This window comes from Euprymna scolopes, chromosome 8, assembly GCF_053919585.1.
Source record: "Euprymna scolopes isolate OS-2025 chromosome 8, ASM5391958v1, whole genome shotgun sequence".
Classification (NCBI taxonomy): Eukaryota; Metazoa; Mollusca; class Cephalopoda; order Sepiida; family Sepiolidae; genus Euprymna; species Euprymna scolopes.
Window position 1 is genome coordinate 104,899,961 of NC_136489.1, and position 14,458 is coordinate 104,914,418.

The 14,458-nt window shown below is 32.4% G+C and overlaps 1 protein-coding gene across 1 annotated transcript in view; it reads right to left on the reverse strand.

Moving 5' to 3' along the window:
* The window catches only part of LOC145283928 (SCO-spondin-like), a 157,633-nt gene that overhangs the window by 72,117 nt on the left and 71,058 nt on the right, over nt 1-14,458 (reverse strand). The window contains exon 20 of the mRNA XM_080133028.1: nt 11,565-11,711. Within this exon, the coding sequence (XP_079989154.1) occupies nt 11,565-11,711 (147 nt within the window). The remainder of the gene's footprint in view (nt 1-11,564; nt 11,712-14,458) is intronic.

The window sequence follows — 14,458 nt, forward strand, 5'->3', positions numbered from 1 at the left end:
CCTGAATTTCCCCAAATCGACTCTAAAATCTTGGTCAATCGTATCAGTGTTTCTCGAGTTAGAAAGATGTCTCTTAGTGTCAGCTAGAATCATTTCCTGTCCTGGTATGCACCCTATTTGCATGTGGTATCCCTGTAACTTGATCATCTTGTAGTTTAGGAGATGCACTAGTTAGTGACTTCTATAGTATCATGGCGAATGGTTTATAGTCAGTGAGTACTTTAAATTTACGTTCATATAGATAGGTACATAATCTTTGGGCACCAAATACAATCACAAGAAGTTCCCTCTCTATGCATGCGTACCACTTTTCAGCATTTGTTAGAGACTTTGACGCAATGATTTTTTTGTTTTGCATTAATGCACATCCAAGTCATTTCAAACTTGCATCGGTTTCTAGTACTGGTATTTCAGCTGTGTTAAGCTATGTTAGTATAGAGTCTTAGCTGATTATTGTTTGGGGATTTTCAAAACATTCCTTGTGGTGCTCTTCCTAAAAGAATTGTGTCCTCCTTTAACAGTCCTCCGGTGTCTTGACAACCAGGTTAGGAATGAACGGTGATAAGTGTGTGATAATGCTTAAGAATTCTTGTAGCTCATTTACACGAATTGGGTAAGGCATGTTTTGTAGGTCTTAGAGCTTTTCTAGGTCTGGATTGACACCGTCATCCTGAAGAAAGATATGCTTTTTGACTGAATTTCGCATTTTGTTGAAGTAAACATAAGACCATTATTAACAGCTAACTGCATGAACCTACACAGAATTTTGTTGTGTTCTTCCTCTGTTTTACTATAGGTAACAACGTTGTAAGTGATTCCTATCGCACCATTAGCTTGTTTAAGTATCTAGTCCCTCTTCATTTGGAAAATGTCATGTGATACACTTAATCCAAGTAGTAATCTCTAAAAACAATATCCACCATAAAGAGATTAGAATGTTATTAATAGTTGAGATTCGTTGTCGAGGTTTATCGAACAATAACCAGCTTTAGAATCAAGTTTAGAATATAGCTTGTCATATGCAAAATGGTGTGTTAGTGTTTTTACTGTAGGAGTTGCATGATGTTGTCTTTTGAGTATTGTATTCGAGTGTATTGAATCTAAACAGATTCTCAGACTTCAATTTTTTTCTGTGAGTATGCTAAGGTTGAAACTCAGTGTGTTGTAGAATTTTTTTTAAATATCAAGCAGACACTATATAATAATGTTGTTTTATCGAGGCATGGTAAATTATAACGGAGACATTGTTATTTGATTAAAGATTTATTTAACATAAGAAGAGACGCGCGTGTTGTTTAATGCATGTTTAAGCACCGGAGACAGTTTTCAACATTTCTATGTGAATTGGTTACAGTTATTGCACATATGAAAATAGTTCCATGATATTACTACATATATGATAGTTATATTTATATTTTCCTTGTCTAAGTTTATATATATATATATATATATATATATATATATATATATATATATATATATATATATATATATATATATATAGAGAGAGAGAGAGAGAGAGAGAGAGAGAGAGAGAGTGCTGGCAAAAAGAAAGTCTGCACTTATAAGTTTTTCCAAACTACAAATTTAAGCTAAATTTAATGTAACTGTTTAAATTGCCTATACCTAATTTGATTCGCCTTTTATTCTTCTATAATTTTACCTGTTCATATTTGACTTTTAATTGAAATATTCTAGGGTTCACGTCAATTTAAAAAAATAACTTCAAATTGAGGAGGCAAAAAACAAAGTCCGCACAATGGAAAATTGTTATTTAAATGTAACTTTAGGACATTAATGCAACACAAATACAACAGGAACACAATGAACTAGTTAATATTTAGTAGCATAGCCCTTTCTGCAATTTGACAGCCTGCAATCTTTCGGGAATTCCTTGAATTAGACTGCAGCAATACTCCGGGGAAAGGGCATGCCACTTTTTAAAAAATTTTTGTCCAAAATTCTACCAAATTTGAAATTTTATCATTGCATAGTTGTTTGCTTGATGTAATGACATACCTTTTCGATAGGATTGAGGTCTGGAGATTGTATAGGCCTATCCAAACACGGAATATCATGCTCTGCTAGAAACCTCTTGACATTGCCAACTGTGTGAATGGGAACATTATCCGGCATAAAGATGGAATTATCATCCAAATTCCGATCAAAGTAAGGTAGAAAAATACTCAGTCAACATATTAAGGTCATTGGTCGAATTAATTCGACCTTGCAACCTTGGACCATTGGTACTAATAATACCCCACACCAAAACTGAATCTCCACCACCTTGCAGTGTTGAAATTGACACCTAGGATTAAATTCTTCATCTTCCTTACCATCACTGCCTAGCCTATTGAACTTGCTTTCGTCGCTAAAAAGCACTTTTGACCAATATGAAGAGTCATGATCTTCATTGCATCTGACGAAATCCAGACTGTTCTTTACAGAAATTATTGGCTTGCGTCTTGCAATATATCCTCGCAAATTAAATTCCTTTAATCTGTTCTTGACAGTAGAAAAAGAGCACTTTTTAAAAGGATTGCACTGTTAGATTTGGGGAGCCGTTTCAAATCTGTTTCTTAGGCTGCGGATCTTGATAGCATTGTCTTCCCTGTTAGAAGAAACTCTAGTACTACCAGATTTAGAGGCATCGTGAACACTGCCGGTGTTTTGGTGCTTCTGCACAGTCCTTCGTTCTGTTTTCTCATCACATTTCAATCTGCGGCCGATTTCTCGATTTCCACAGAAAGGTGGAGATTAATGAGCTCCTGACAATCACTAAGAGAAAGTCGTAGCATATGGACTAAATGTTACGTTGTATAACCTGGAACAACAACAATTACTATTAGAGATGCTTTGTTGCCTGTTGGTGGATATTTTAAACTGATTTAGGGGCGATAATTTAAGCTGGTTTTAATTAAATTTTTGCTGTGGACTTTCTTTTTGCCACCTCAATTTGAAGTTATTTTTTTAAAATTGACGTGGACGCTAGAATATTTCAATAAAAAGTTAAATATGAACAAGTAAAATTATAGAGGAATAAAAAAGCGAATCAAATGAAGTATAGGTTGTTTAAACAGTTACATCAAATTTAGCTTAAATTTGCAGTTTTGAAACAATTACAAGTGCAGACTTTCTTTTTGCCGGTACTGTATATATATATATATATATATATATATATATATATATATATATATATATATATATGTGTGTGTGTGTGTGTGTGTGTGTGTGTGTGTGTATATAAATATATATATGATTACTTCATTTAATCATATAAATTAATATACAAAGATATAATTTATGCGTAAATTTTCAGTATTTACCTAAACAGTGCTCAATACATAGGTAGAGCTAGGTAGTAAGTTATGAAAATATATATGGTAATTAATCTACACAGAATATTCTCACAAGAATGAAACACGGAACATTTTGTGTAGATTAATTGCCATATATATTTCCATAATTACTAAATATATATATATGTGTGTGTGTGTGTGTGTGTCTGTGTGTGTGTGTGTGTGTGTGTGTGTGTTTTTGTGTTGCTATTAGTCATTAGTATGTTTCGGTCCTCTAGTATTTAGTAATTACAGACCTCTTCAGGCAACGATGCTTGGCTTTTGAATATAAGTTTTGTTGCCTGAAGAGGTCTCTTATTACTAAATACTAAAAAAATCGAAACATACTCATAACTGTGTAGCAACACATTACTGCTTATGTAAAAACACATTGAAAACATACCTTACTCTACTTCAATATTGAGCAATCTTGAATTAACCTCGTTTTATTTCACTGTTATATTACCCTTGAAAATAGCAACCTCAAATTCTAACTCAGTCACAATGTCACCTTTGACTCTATAGTCTGGTATTCAATCCCTTATGCGCCAATAATTATCACAGAATATATATATATATATATATATATATATATATATATATATATATATATATATATAGAGAGAGAGAGAGAGAGAGAGAGGGGGGGAGAGAGAGAGAGAGTTTCTTTAAAATGTAATACATTGATTTAAACGCTTCTCTAACAATCAAATGCCAATTTTGTAGAACGATTTGTCATTGATCTTAAATACCCCTCAATTTACGATATAACTTCTTTATAGGAGCCAAATATCTTTTTCTTTAATTTTTTTTTTTGAATATTATAGCCGCTGAGATCAGATCTGGAGAATAGGATGGGAACAATTCGAAATACAATTCATGAATACTTTTTTTATCTTCATTTGTGGTCAATTTTTAGGAAATTATCTTATTCTAACGTATCAATGAGATATATTATTCACTATTGATGGATCCTCCTTTCTCAAGAAATCAATAAAAATTTGCCTCTGTTCTTTTTGTTCTTTTCGTCTTTGGTAGCTTTGGAAGCCTTTAATTGTTATTTACTCAGCTGATTGTCGGTTTGACTTTGTAGTGAATTGGTGAATCCATGTTTCATCTATTGAAACAAAAAATTATTTTGTTGTGCTCAAACAGTTGCAAATAACATCGTCAATGCATTATTGGTTTTGTTTTACTATTTTTTTCATTAACAAATTTATATCTATAATGGAGACTGCCTTTTAATGTGTTCAACTCTTCAACTATCTCATACAATTCAATTTATGATCGGCCAAAATGAGTTTGTGAACGTTTTTGATGTTTTCAGAGACAATTGCCGAATTTGTTGGATCTAAGTGTTCAGCATCATTTGTGTTTGTATGCATTTAAAGTCAGAAAACCGCGTCTTAACTCATGTTTCTGACGTAGCAGAGCAGGAATAATACTTATCATGTCATTTCTTGAACAGTAGATTTTTTTATCAAAGCAAAGCTTTATCAACACACGAAATTCAGATTTTTCCATTGCTTTTAAAATTTGCAGCAATAACTTCACTTAAATAACTGTAATTAGTAAACTAATATTCTGACTGGAATTAAATTTGACGGTTAGTACTTTGTAAAAACATGTGGATTTTTATAGTCATGCCATCATATCTATGTCAATCCAAGGATTATTGAATAATCATTGTTAATTCACAATTATTTTTAAAAGAACTAAATTTAAGTAAAAGTAGGGTTATACTCGTAGTTGGATTAAGAAATAGTTTCATGAATCACTAAAAATCATCACAGTAGAACATAATTTTAATTCTTGCATCATCTATATGCTCATACACTTAGGCATTTCCTGTTCTTGAATATGTTATCAGTTTTCATATACATTAAATATAAAATATATATATATAATATATATATATATATATTATGTATGTATATATATATATATATATATATATTATGTATGTATATATATATATATATATATATATATATATATATATATATTTATATATATATATATATATATATATATATATATATATATATATTATGTATGTATATGAATATATATTGAATACCAGACTATAGAGTCAAAGGTGACATTGTGACTGAGTTAGAATTTGAGGTTGCTATTTTCAAGGGTAATATAACAGTGAAATGAAACGAGGTTAATTCAAGATTGCTCAATATTGAAGTAGAGTAAGGTATGTTTTCAATGTGTTTTTACATATATATATATATATATATATATATATATATTTAATCGCCCATTAAAAAGATGCAACCAGATATGGAGATTAGTGATTAATCTAGTATCTTTAAGGTAAAAAACAATCGACTTTATCTATTCTAAAATGAATGGTACCAAAGTTAAATTTTGTTGCCTTGTTGCTTAAAATGCTACCATTTTAAATAAATACATGACAAAAAACAACATTTGTTTTATTGATTTGAAGAATATTTAGCTAATAATTATTTTTATCATAAAGAGAAACAATATTTATTGATTAATAAAAAGAATGAAATTTTGATGGAGAAAGAAATGAATAAAAAGGTGACACATTTATTTTATTTATTTAAAAATATTTAACTGATAATGACAATTGTTTCCACCAAAGAGAAAGAGTCATTTTTCTTAATAATATTGTTCCTGAGAGACATTTATGATTTCCAAAGGAATACTATTATTATTATCTATATATTAATTTGCTTGTCCGTACGGTGTCACGTCATCATTATCGCAAACATTAATTAATGAAACGCGTCATCATCATCGCAAACATTAATTAATGTGAATTATCTCCCTTTATTGTTCAATCTTTATCAGTTAAAATCATTAACCCTTTTATTTCCCAAAAGTTCCCGAACAAAAATAAAAAAAATAATAACTGTCTATTTATGGTTCCGGATTATTTTAAAGACAGTTATGCATAGAAGGTATCGTTCCAGTTTAAATAGTATAGCATTTTACTTACATTTTTAACGATGTCTTCTGTTTATTATTGTAGGAACGCTTATTCTATTTTATTCAGTAATAAATATATTTTTTACATTTAACGCTACGAGTACGTTTTTTTTTTTTTTTTACTGTGCCACTTTATTTTTTTTTATTTACTTTTGAGTGAGCCTTACACAACAAAAAATATGTTTACAAAAGTCAAGAATGACTTTATTAAATAAATCACCAAAGTCACCATTCGCAAATACAGAGTCAAAACATATTTTACGTCTTGTTCTGTTTTGTTTTTGTTTTACGGCATATCAATCCTTTTTCGTGTTATTTAATGCCGAATCGAGTAATTTTGTAACATTTATACAGCTTCATGTTGTTTACATAGTTATTACTTATGTTTTGTTCGTTTTATTTTGCTTCTTTTACAGGCATTCATCTTCTAATGCCCACCGAAAAGGCATACATATTTAAATACTATAAAAAATGGACACAGCAATTTTTTTTTAATATGAAATAAAACAGTGTTTCATTACTTACGATTTAATTTATTTAAAGAAATATTTATTTCCTATTTAAAGATTTTCAGTATATTTTATTTAACTGAAGAATTTTTCCATTATTTTTATTACATTGTTAGGTGAAGTTTCGGTAAATATCCAGATACGCTACTACAGAACACCGACCACTCTAATTTCCTTTTTTTACAGGGAATTGAGGTCGCTGACAACGAATCTGATAGTCAAACTTGGGGCAAATTTACCGTTTGCATGGTATTAACCCCCGAACCCACGAATAACTTTCCACCATTTTGCAGCTTCCGTTTACGCTACGCACGTGCGCTGCAGCATGAACGACGGCTTGCTTCACCTAGCAAACTGCCTTCTCACATGGCGTACCAATCGAAAAATTACGGACTGACATTTTTTTAATGACTTACAGTTAAAGAAAAGTACAACAAATTGGGGGACTTTTTTTTTTTTTTGTCTCGCGTAGTTTTTAATGTGGTTTACAAAAACATAAGCACCAAACATCTTTATGTTTTTCATTCTTTTTTTGCGGGGGGGATTCAATTATAGAACTTATGCGGCTTAATAGGTGCTTTTGCAGTTTAGTTTAACGTTTTTCCGTAAGTAACGCACCGACATTTACCAATTAGAACACCATTTAACATTTTCCGAAGATTTTACTGTGTACATTGGGGGCACGAGCGGGGGAGGGGCGGATGTGATGTTGAGGCGCGCGTGCCCCAACATCACATCCGCCCCCCCTCGCGCCCCACACAGTAAAATCTTCGGAAAATGTTAAATGGTGTTCTAATTGGTAAATGTCGGAAAATGTTAAATGGTGTTCTAATTGGTAAATGTCGGTGCGTTACTTTTTGAAAATTTGAAAATTCTATGTTCCAGGTAAAAAAAATAAACAGATAAATTACCCCCCCCCCCTACTCCAACTTGGAGTGCTTTCCTTTTCTGGTTTTATTTCTTTTTCAGCTAATTTTAAATTTTCCACCCAAAAAGTGCTATAATGTATTTTTGAAAATTAGAAAATTCTATGTCCTGGAAAAAAAGAAAAATCCCCTCCCCCCAACGTAGTTTGCTTGGTGAAGCCATCATTTATGCTACAACGTGCATGCGCGTAGCATAAACGGAAGCTGCAAAATGGTGGAAAGTAGTTCGTGGGTTCAGGGGTAAATACCATGCAAACGGTAAATTTGCCCCAGGTTTGACTATCAGATTCGTTGTCAGCGACCTCAATTACCTATAAAAAAACAAATTAGAGTGGTCGGTGTTCTGTAGTAGCGTATCTGGATATTTACCTTTTTTTTTTTTTTTTTTCTTATTTTAAAACAAATTATAAAAAAAAAGATACAAGACCATTAAATTTTTCTTCATTAAATCGCTATTTAGGTGAAGGTTCAAAATAGTTAACCCTTCTCCCCATAACCGTTTTTTTTATGCAGTAAAATACTTTGTTTCAATAATTATGGTTTAAATAAATATTTATTCCTTATTTAAAAATTTACAGTATATTTTATTTAACTGAAGAAATATTTATTGTTCATACATATATTTTTCCCTTATTTTTTTTACATTGTTAGGTGAAGTTTCAGAATAGTTAACCCCCCTCCTCATATTAAGAATGGCTTTCAGTATGATTCTTACAATAGTGCTATCAAAGTTTATTGATTTTTCTTATTTAACAAAAATTATAAAAAAGATACAAGAACATTTTAAACATTTTTTTCGTTAAATTGTTATTTAGGTGAAGGTTTAGAATAATCAAACCCTCTCCCCTTATTAAGAATGGCATTTTATTATTTCAGCATGATGCTTACATTTTTCTTAATATCAAAAAAAAGATACAAGAAAATGTTAAGCTTTTTTTTTTTTTAATTAAAATGTTAGATCAAAGTTCGGAATAACTTACTTTATAGCCAATTAGCCAGCTTACTTAACTATATAACATTGACAATAAATTTGATAGGTATAACCTACCTCACATCATTTTGATTATCGAAAAATCAAAATTTAACTGTACTTCGTAAGATTTACAGAAACACTTCATTTTCTATGCATGTAATACACAAGAATCTGAATATTATAACAGATTACAATGTTTTTATGGAAAAAAACTTTTGTACAGAAAATTCAAAGTGTTCTATTTATATTATCAGGAAGTTGTGATGCATTAATTGAAATCTATATCAATAATTCCACTTAAAAAATATTTGTGAATTTCCAAATCTTCATTGAATAAAATTCAAAATGAATAGAAAAGTCTATCGCATATGTAAAAGTTGACAGTTGCTTATTTAACTTCATTAAAAGCCATCAAAGTCAACTAAGAGCTGCTCAATATTCTGGCTTAATGGATCATTTAGCAAGGAATGAAGATGGTTATTCTGGTGTACCAGTTATTCTACCATCTCCATTTACAGGAAGTCCTAGGAATCTACAACAGCTTTATCAAGATGCAATGGCAGTTTTCTGTGACGTATTCATTACTCACACATGTAATCCAAAATGTCCTGAAATATTAAATAACTTGGGCTCATCAGAACTTGCACAAAATCGATGTCAGCAATGTCACACAGTTTTTTAAATTCACAATCTGACTCCCAAGAACCTGCTGACTGACCACTATTCTCACTCCAAGCAGCTGATCGACGTCCCTGTCACCGCCTCAATCATCACCAGCACTTCCTGACAATATCAACAGCATCAGTTACGATCGCATTGACCTTCAATAAAAGTTTAAACTAAAGTTCTTTGTTTGTTCTACTTGCTTCCATACGTTCATTTTTATAAGGAATTTCTTACTGATGTGTTTTAAAAGATTTTAACTACCGTGGAATTTCCACGGGTCCTGCTAGTTATTAATATTATTATTATTATTATTATTATTATTATTATTATTATTATTATTATTGACTCACAAGGCGCTTTCACACAGGTCATAAAGGATCTCTCCTTAAGAACAGCCTGTAGTGCTCTCTGGAAGCCAAGTGACAACACGCCTCCTCAGTTTTCAAGTGCTCTCCACCTCTTCTGATAAGATTTGCAAATGAATTTGCATTATCGCAACAGTCGCTTACTGTTTTCATTATTATTATTCTTTGTATCTTTCCAGTCATTCCTCTGATTCCAATTACTCCCATTCTTTTTTCAAAGTTTTTCGGAATTTTTCAAAGTGCTCCTACTATTATAGGTACTATCTTAATTGTGTCTATCATCCCTTTCAGTTCTCGGGCTAGTTCTGTATATTTGTTCCATTTCTCCTTTTCTTTGATATCTATCCTGTGGTCAGCTGGAACAGCAAAGTCTACGATTTGGCAGGACTTTTCTTTCTTGTTGAGTATTATGATATCTGGGTTTCTCGCTTGGATGAGTTTATATGTTTGTATGCCCATGTCCCATAGGATTTTGCGATTCTCGTTTTCAATTACTGTTGCTGGTTTATGTTTGTATCATTTGTCTGCACATTCCAGATGCAATTGTTTGCACAATTCCCAGTATACTGCTCTTCCCACTTTGTCGTACCTGTTCTTATATTCCGTTTTGGCTACCTACATTCACTTACTATATGGTTTATTGTTTCGTCTCTTTGTCCACAGAGTCTGCATTTGCTGTTTTCTTGTGTTTTGTCGATATTTGCTTTGATGTGATTGGTTCTTATCGAGTTATCTTGTGTTGCCGTTATTAGGGATTCAGTTTCTCTGTTTATGTGTCCTTTGCTCAGCCATGTCCACGTGTTTTTGTTATTCTCATGTTTTGTCATCCTTACGAATCTTCTGTGTAGTTGTTTCTCTTCCCATGTTTCTTTTCTTGTCTTATCCTTTGTCTCTTTGTTTTCTGTTTTGTTTTTTTAGTGTCTCTTGCTGCCATAATTATCCTTTCGGTGTTTTGCACTATGTATTTTTCTAGTTCTTTTTTTGGTGTCATTCACACATTCTTCTATACATACCAGTCCCCTCCCACAATATTTCCCTTTTCACATAGAGTCGGTCAACATCGTCCTTCGGGTGTAGTGCATTGTGCATGGTCATGAGTTTCCTGATCTTCTGATCGAGCTGTCTCAATTCTTTAGTCCAACATATGAACGGTCCAGAGTATCTTGCTAATGATACTGCCCATGTATTTATACCTTTTATTAGGTTTCTGCTATATAATTTAATTTCCAAAAGTTTTCTTGCTCTCTTGAGGTATTCCTTTCCAATTCTCTCTTTCATTTCTGTTGCTTTGGTGTTGTCTGCTCCCAGAACTCCCAGATATTTATAGGCGTCTTGTTTCCCTAATGCCCTCATCTCTGTTTGGTTGGGTGGTTTTATGCTTTCTGTCGTCTCCAGTTTTCCCTTTCTTATAACTAGTAGTGCACACTTTTTCATACCAAATTCCATTTGGATATATTGGCTGAAGATCCTGTAGTGTTTATAAGTGTCTCTAGTTCATTTTCGGTCCTTGTGAAAAGTTTCAGATCGTCCGTGTACATCAGGTGATTCATCTTCTCCATTTTCCATGTTATATTATTATTATTATTATTATTATTATTATTATTATTATTAGCGTTAAATTATACGGGTTAATGTAGAAAACACTTTGAAAATTCCATGGTGTCTTACTATTTTTAAAAATTCAACTAATATTATTAATATTTTGTATTACGTCAATACACTGCATTTTCTTTTTTATTTGTGTTTTTCTATAGCAACGGTATGATTATCCGTAAACCAAATAGAAGAAATTGATAAAATGTTAAAATTGTTATACATACCATCGTCTACAAGACCAGGAGGGCAGAAACAACCTTCTGAACATTGCGTTGTATTGTCAGTCACATGTGATGAATCTAAATCACGACATGTTGTCGGGTTAGCTGGGCCGCAGGCACTATAGATGCGAGGTTCTTCACACATTACAGCTGTAATTAAAATATAAATCGGCTTATAGTAAAAGATATTAAAATATAATGTTTATTATTAAATAAAAAGATAATATGTGGTCATCCATAAAACAAATACAAACATAAAAATAATGCAAACATTTAAAATTGACAGTTCCTATATTAAATTAACAAAAGAAAATGTCAAATGTCGACTATTGACTTTTAACGAAAATATGACATAAATTTATAAGACTATTATTTCAGCTCTATTTGTTTGTAGAAAATATGCGTTCATTATTCCAATCAATTATATTAAACACTAGCATTTAAGCCCGGCGTTGCCCGGGTGTTTGGAGGTGTATGTTGGGCAAAAAAAAAAAAAAAAAAAAAAGCGGTCATTGTTTTTTTTAATTTGACCCCTATTATGACCCCTTAACATTTATTATTATTTATTTAATTTGACCCCTAATATGACCTCTTAACAGCCAAATTTTTGCCCGAAAACGGATTACAAAGATTTTCCCAATCTCAGTACACTGTATATAAAATTTCGAGTCTGTACACTTAAAATTGACAGAGTTATTGTGTAGGAAAATGTACATAGACACACAGAACCACATACACACACACACACACACACGTTCATTTTTATAGATATACTAGCATAGGTGTCCGGCGTTGCCCGGGTGTTTGGAGGTGTATGCTGAGCAAAAAAAAACAAACAAACAAAAAAAACAAAACCAAAACGGCCATTTTTTAAAATTTGACTCCTAATTTGACACCTTAAAATTTATTGTATTGGGCTCACATCAAGTTATAAAGTTAGATCCATGTCCAAGGAACCTATATCTAAAATTTCAAGTGTTTAGACCCAAAATTGTCGGAGGAGTTTGGTAGAGTTCTCAAAGGTCAAATCGTTGAACTTTGACCCCTTAATCGCCAAATTTCTTGCCGAAAACTCATTACAAAGATTGTCCCAAATGTCAGTACACTGTATATCAAATTTCGAGTCTGTAGACTTAAAATTGACAGAGTTATTGCATAGGGAAATGTACACACACAGACAGACACACACAGATACACAGACAGACAGATACACAGACACGTTTACTTTTATAGATATATAGATAGCTATGTGCGCATGGACGTGGCTCAATGACTAAGGAGCAAGGGTGGAGAGTTGTATGTTTTGCTTTCGATTCTGGCTGATGGCACCCAAGTCACACACACACACACACACGCACACACACGCACACATATACACACATTTAAATTCGGTTTTCTTTTGTGTGTATCGATATTCATCTTAAAAACCCCGTTTTCTATTTATTTAAAAAGAAAATACAATTTTCTTATATTTTGGTTGTGGAATTGCATTCACTAGCAAACAATCTAGCTACTTTACATATTCTTTTAAACATTCATTTTAATTAATTCCCTATTTAGTTGCTTCGGTTTTTTAATGGGATAATCATCTTTAGTTAACTAGTAGCATGGGTGCCCGGCGTTGCCCAGGTGTTTGGAGGTGTATGCTAAGCAAAAAAAAAAAAAAAAAAGGTCAATTTTTTAAACTTTGTCCCCTATTATGACCCCTTAATACTTATCATTTTGGGCTCAAACCAAGTTATTAAGTTAGATCCATGTCTAAGGAACCTATATCTAAAACTTCAAGTGTTTGGATCCAAAATTGTCGGAGGAGTTTGGTAGAGTTCTCAAAGGTCAAATCGTTGAACTTTGACCCCTTAACAGCCAAATTTCTGGCCGAAAACCGATCGCATAGATTTTCCCAAATCTCAAGACCCTGTATATTAAATTTTGAGTCTGTAAACTGAAAATTGACGTAGTTATTACGTAGGGAAATGTCCACACACACACACACACAGACAGACAGACAGACACGTTCACGTTTATAGATATATAGATAGACTAGCATTTCAGCTCGGCGTTGCCCGGGTGTTTGGATGTGTATGTTGAGCATAAAAAAAAAGTGGTAGTAGGAAGGCAGGCTCGAACCCGTACTGCAAAGGAGGAAAAGAACGGAGAAAAAAACTGACGTCTTTGCTGTTACGACCACCGCCAAACCAGAAGTGAGTTGTGTTAAAATTAAGGCTAGACAATCGAAAGGAGAGGATAACTTTAAAAAATATCGGCGAAACAAGCCCCCCCCCCCCGTTGAAAAGTGTCCAGTTGAAGGTGAAGATATTTGTTTTTCGCCAATGTTTTGATATTTGTCGTCTAAAAGGTCGAACTTCAAAACAATACTGATCTTGGTAAAATCCGTCGCCTCTGTCGAAAGTCTTAGGCAGATATGCAAACATACATACATACATACATTTATATATTGGTAACTATAAATTTTCGACCCAAACTGATTAAAAATCTTGCCCTATTTCTGAATACCCTTTATGTAAAATTTCAAATATTTAGACACGAAATTGTCTGAGTAATTTTGTAGAGACCGCAGAGGTCAATTTTTTTTTAAAATTTGACCACTATTATGACCCCTTAACATTTAGTGTTTTGGGCTCAAATCAAGTTATTAAGTTAGATCCATGCCCAAGGAACCTATATCTAAAATTTCAAGTGTTTTGACCCAAAAATTCTCGGAGGAGTTTGGTAGAGTTCTCAAAGATCAAATCGTTGAACTTTGACAACTTAACAGCCAAATTTCTGGCCGAAAACCGATTACAGAGATTTTCCCAAATGTCAGTACCCTGTATATCAAATTTCAAGTCTGTAGACTTAAAATTGACAGAGTTATTGTGTAGGGAAATGTACACACG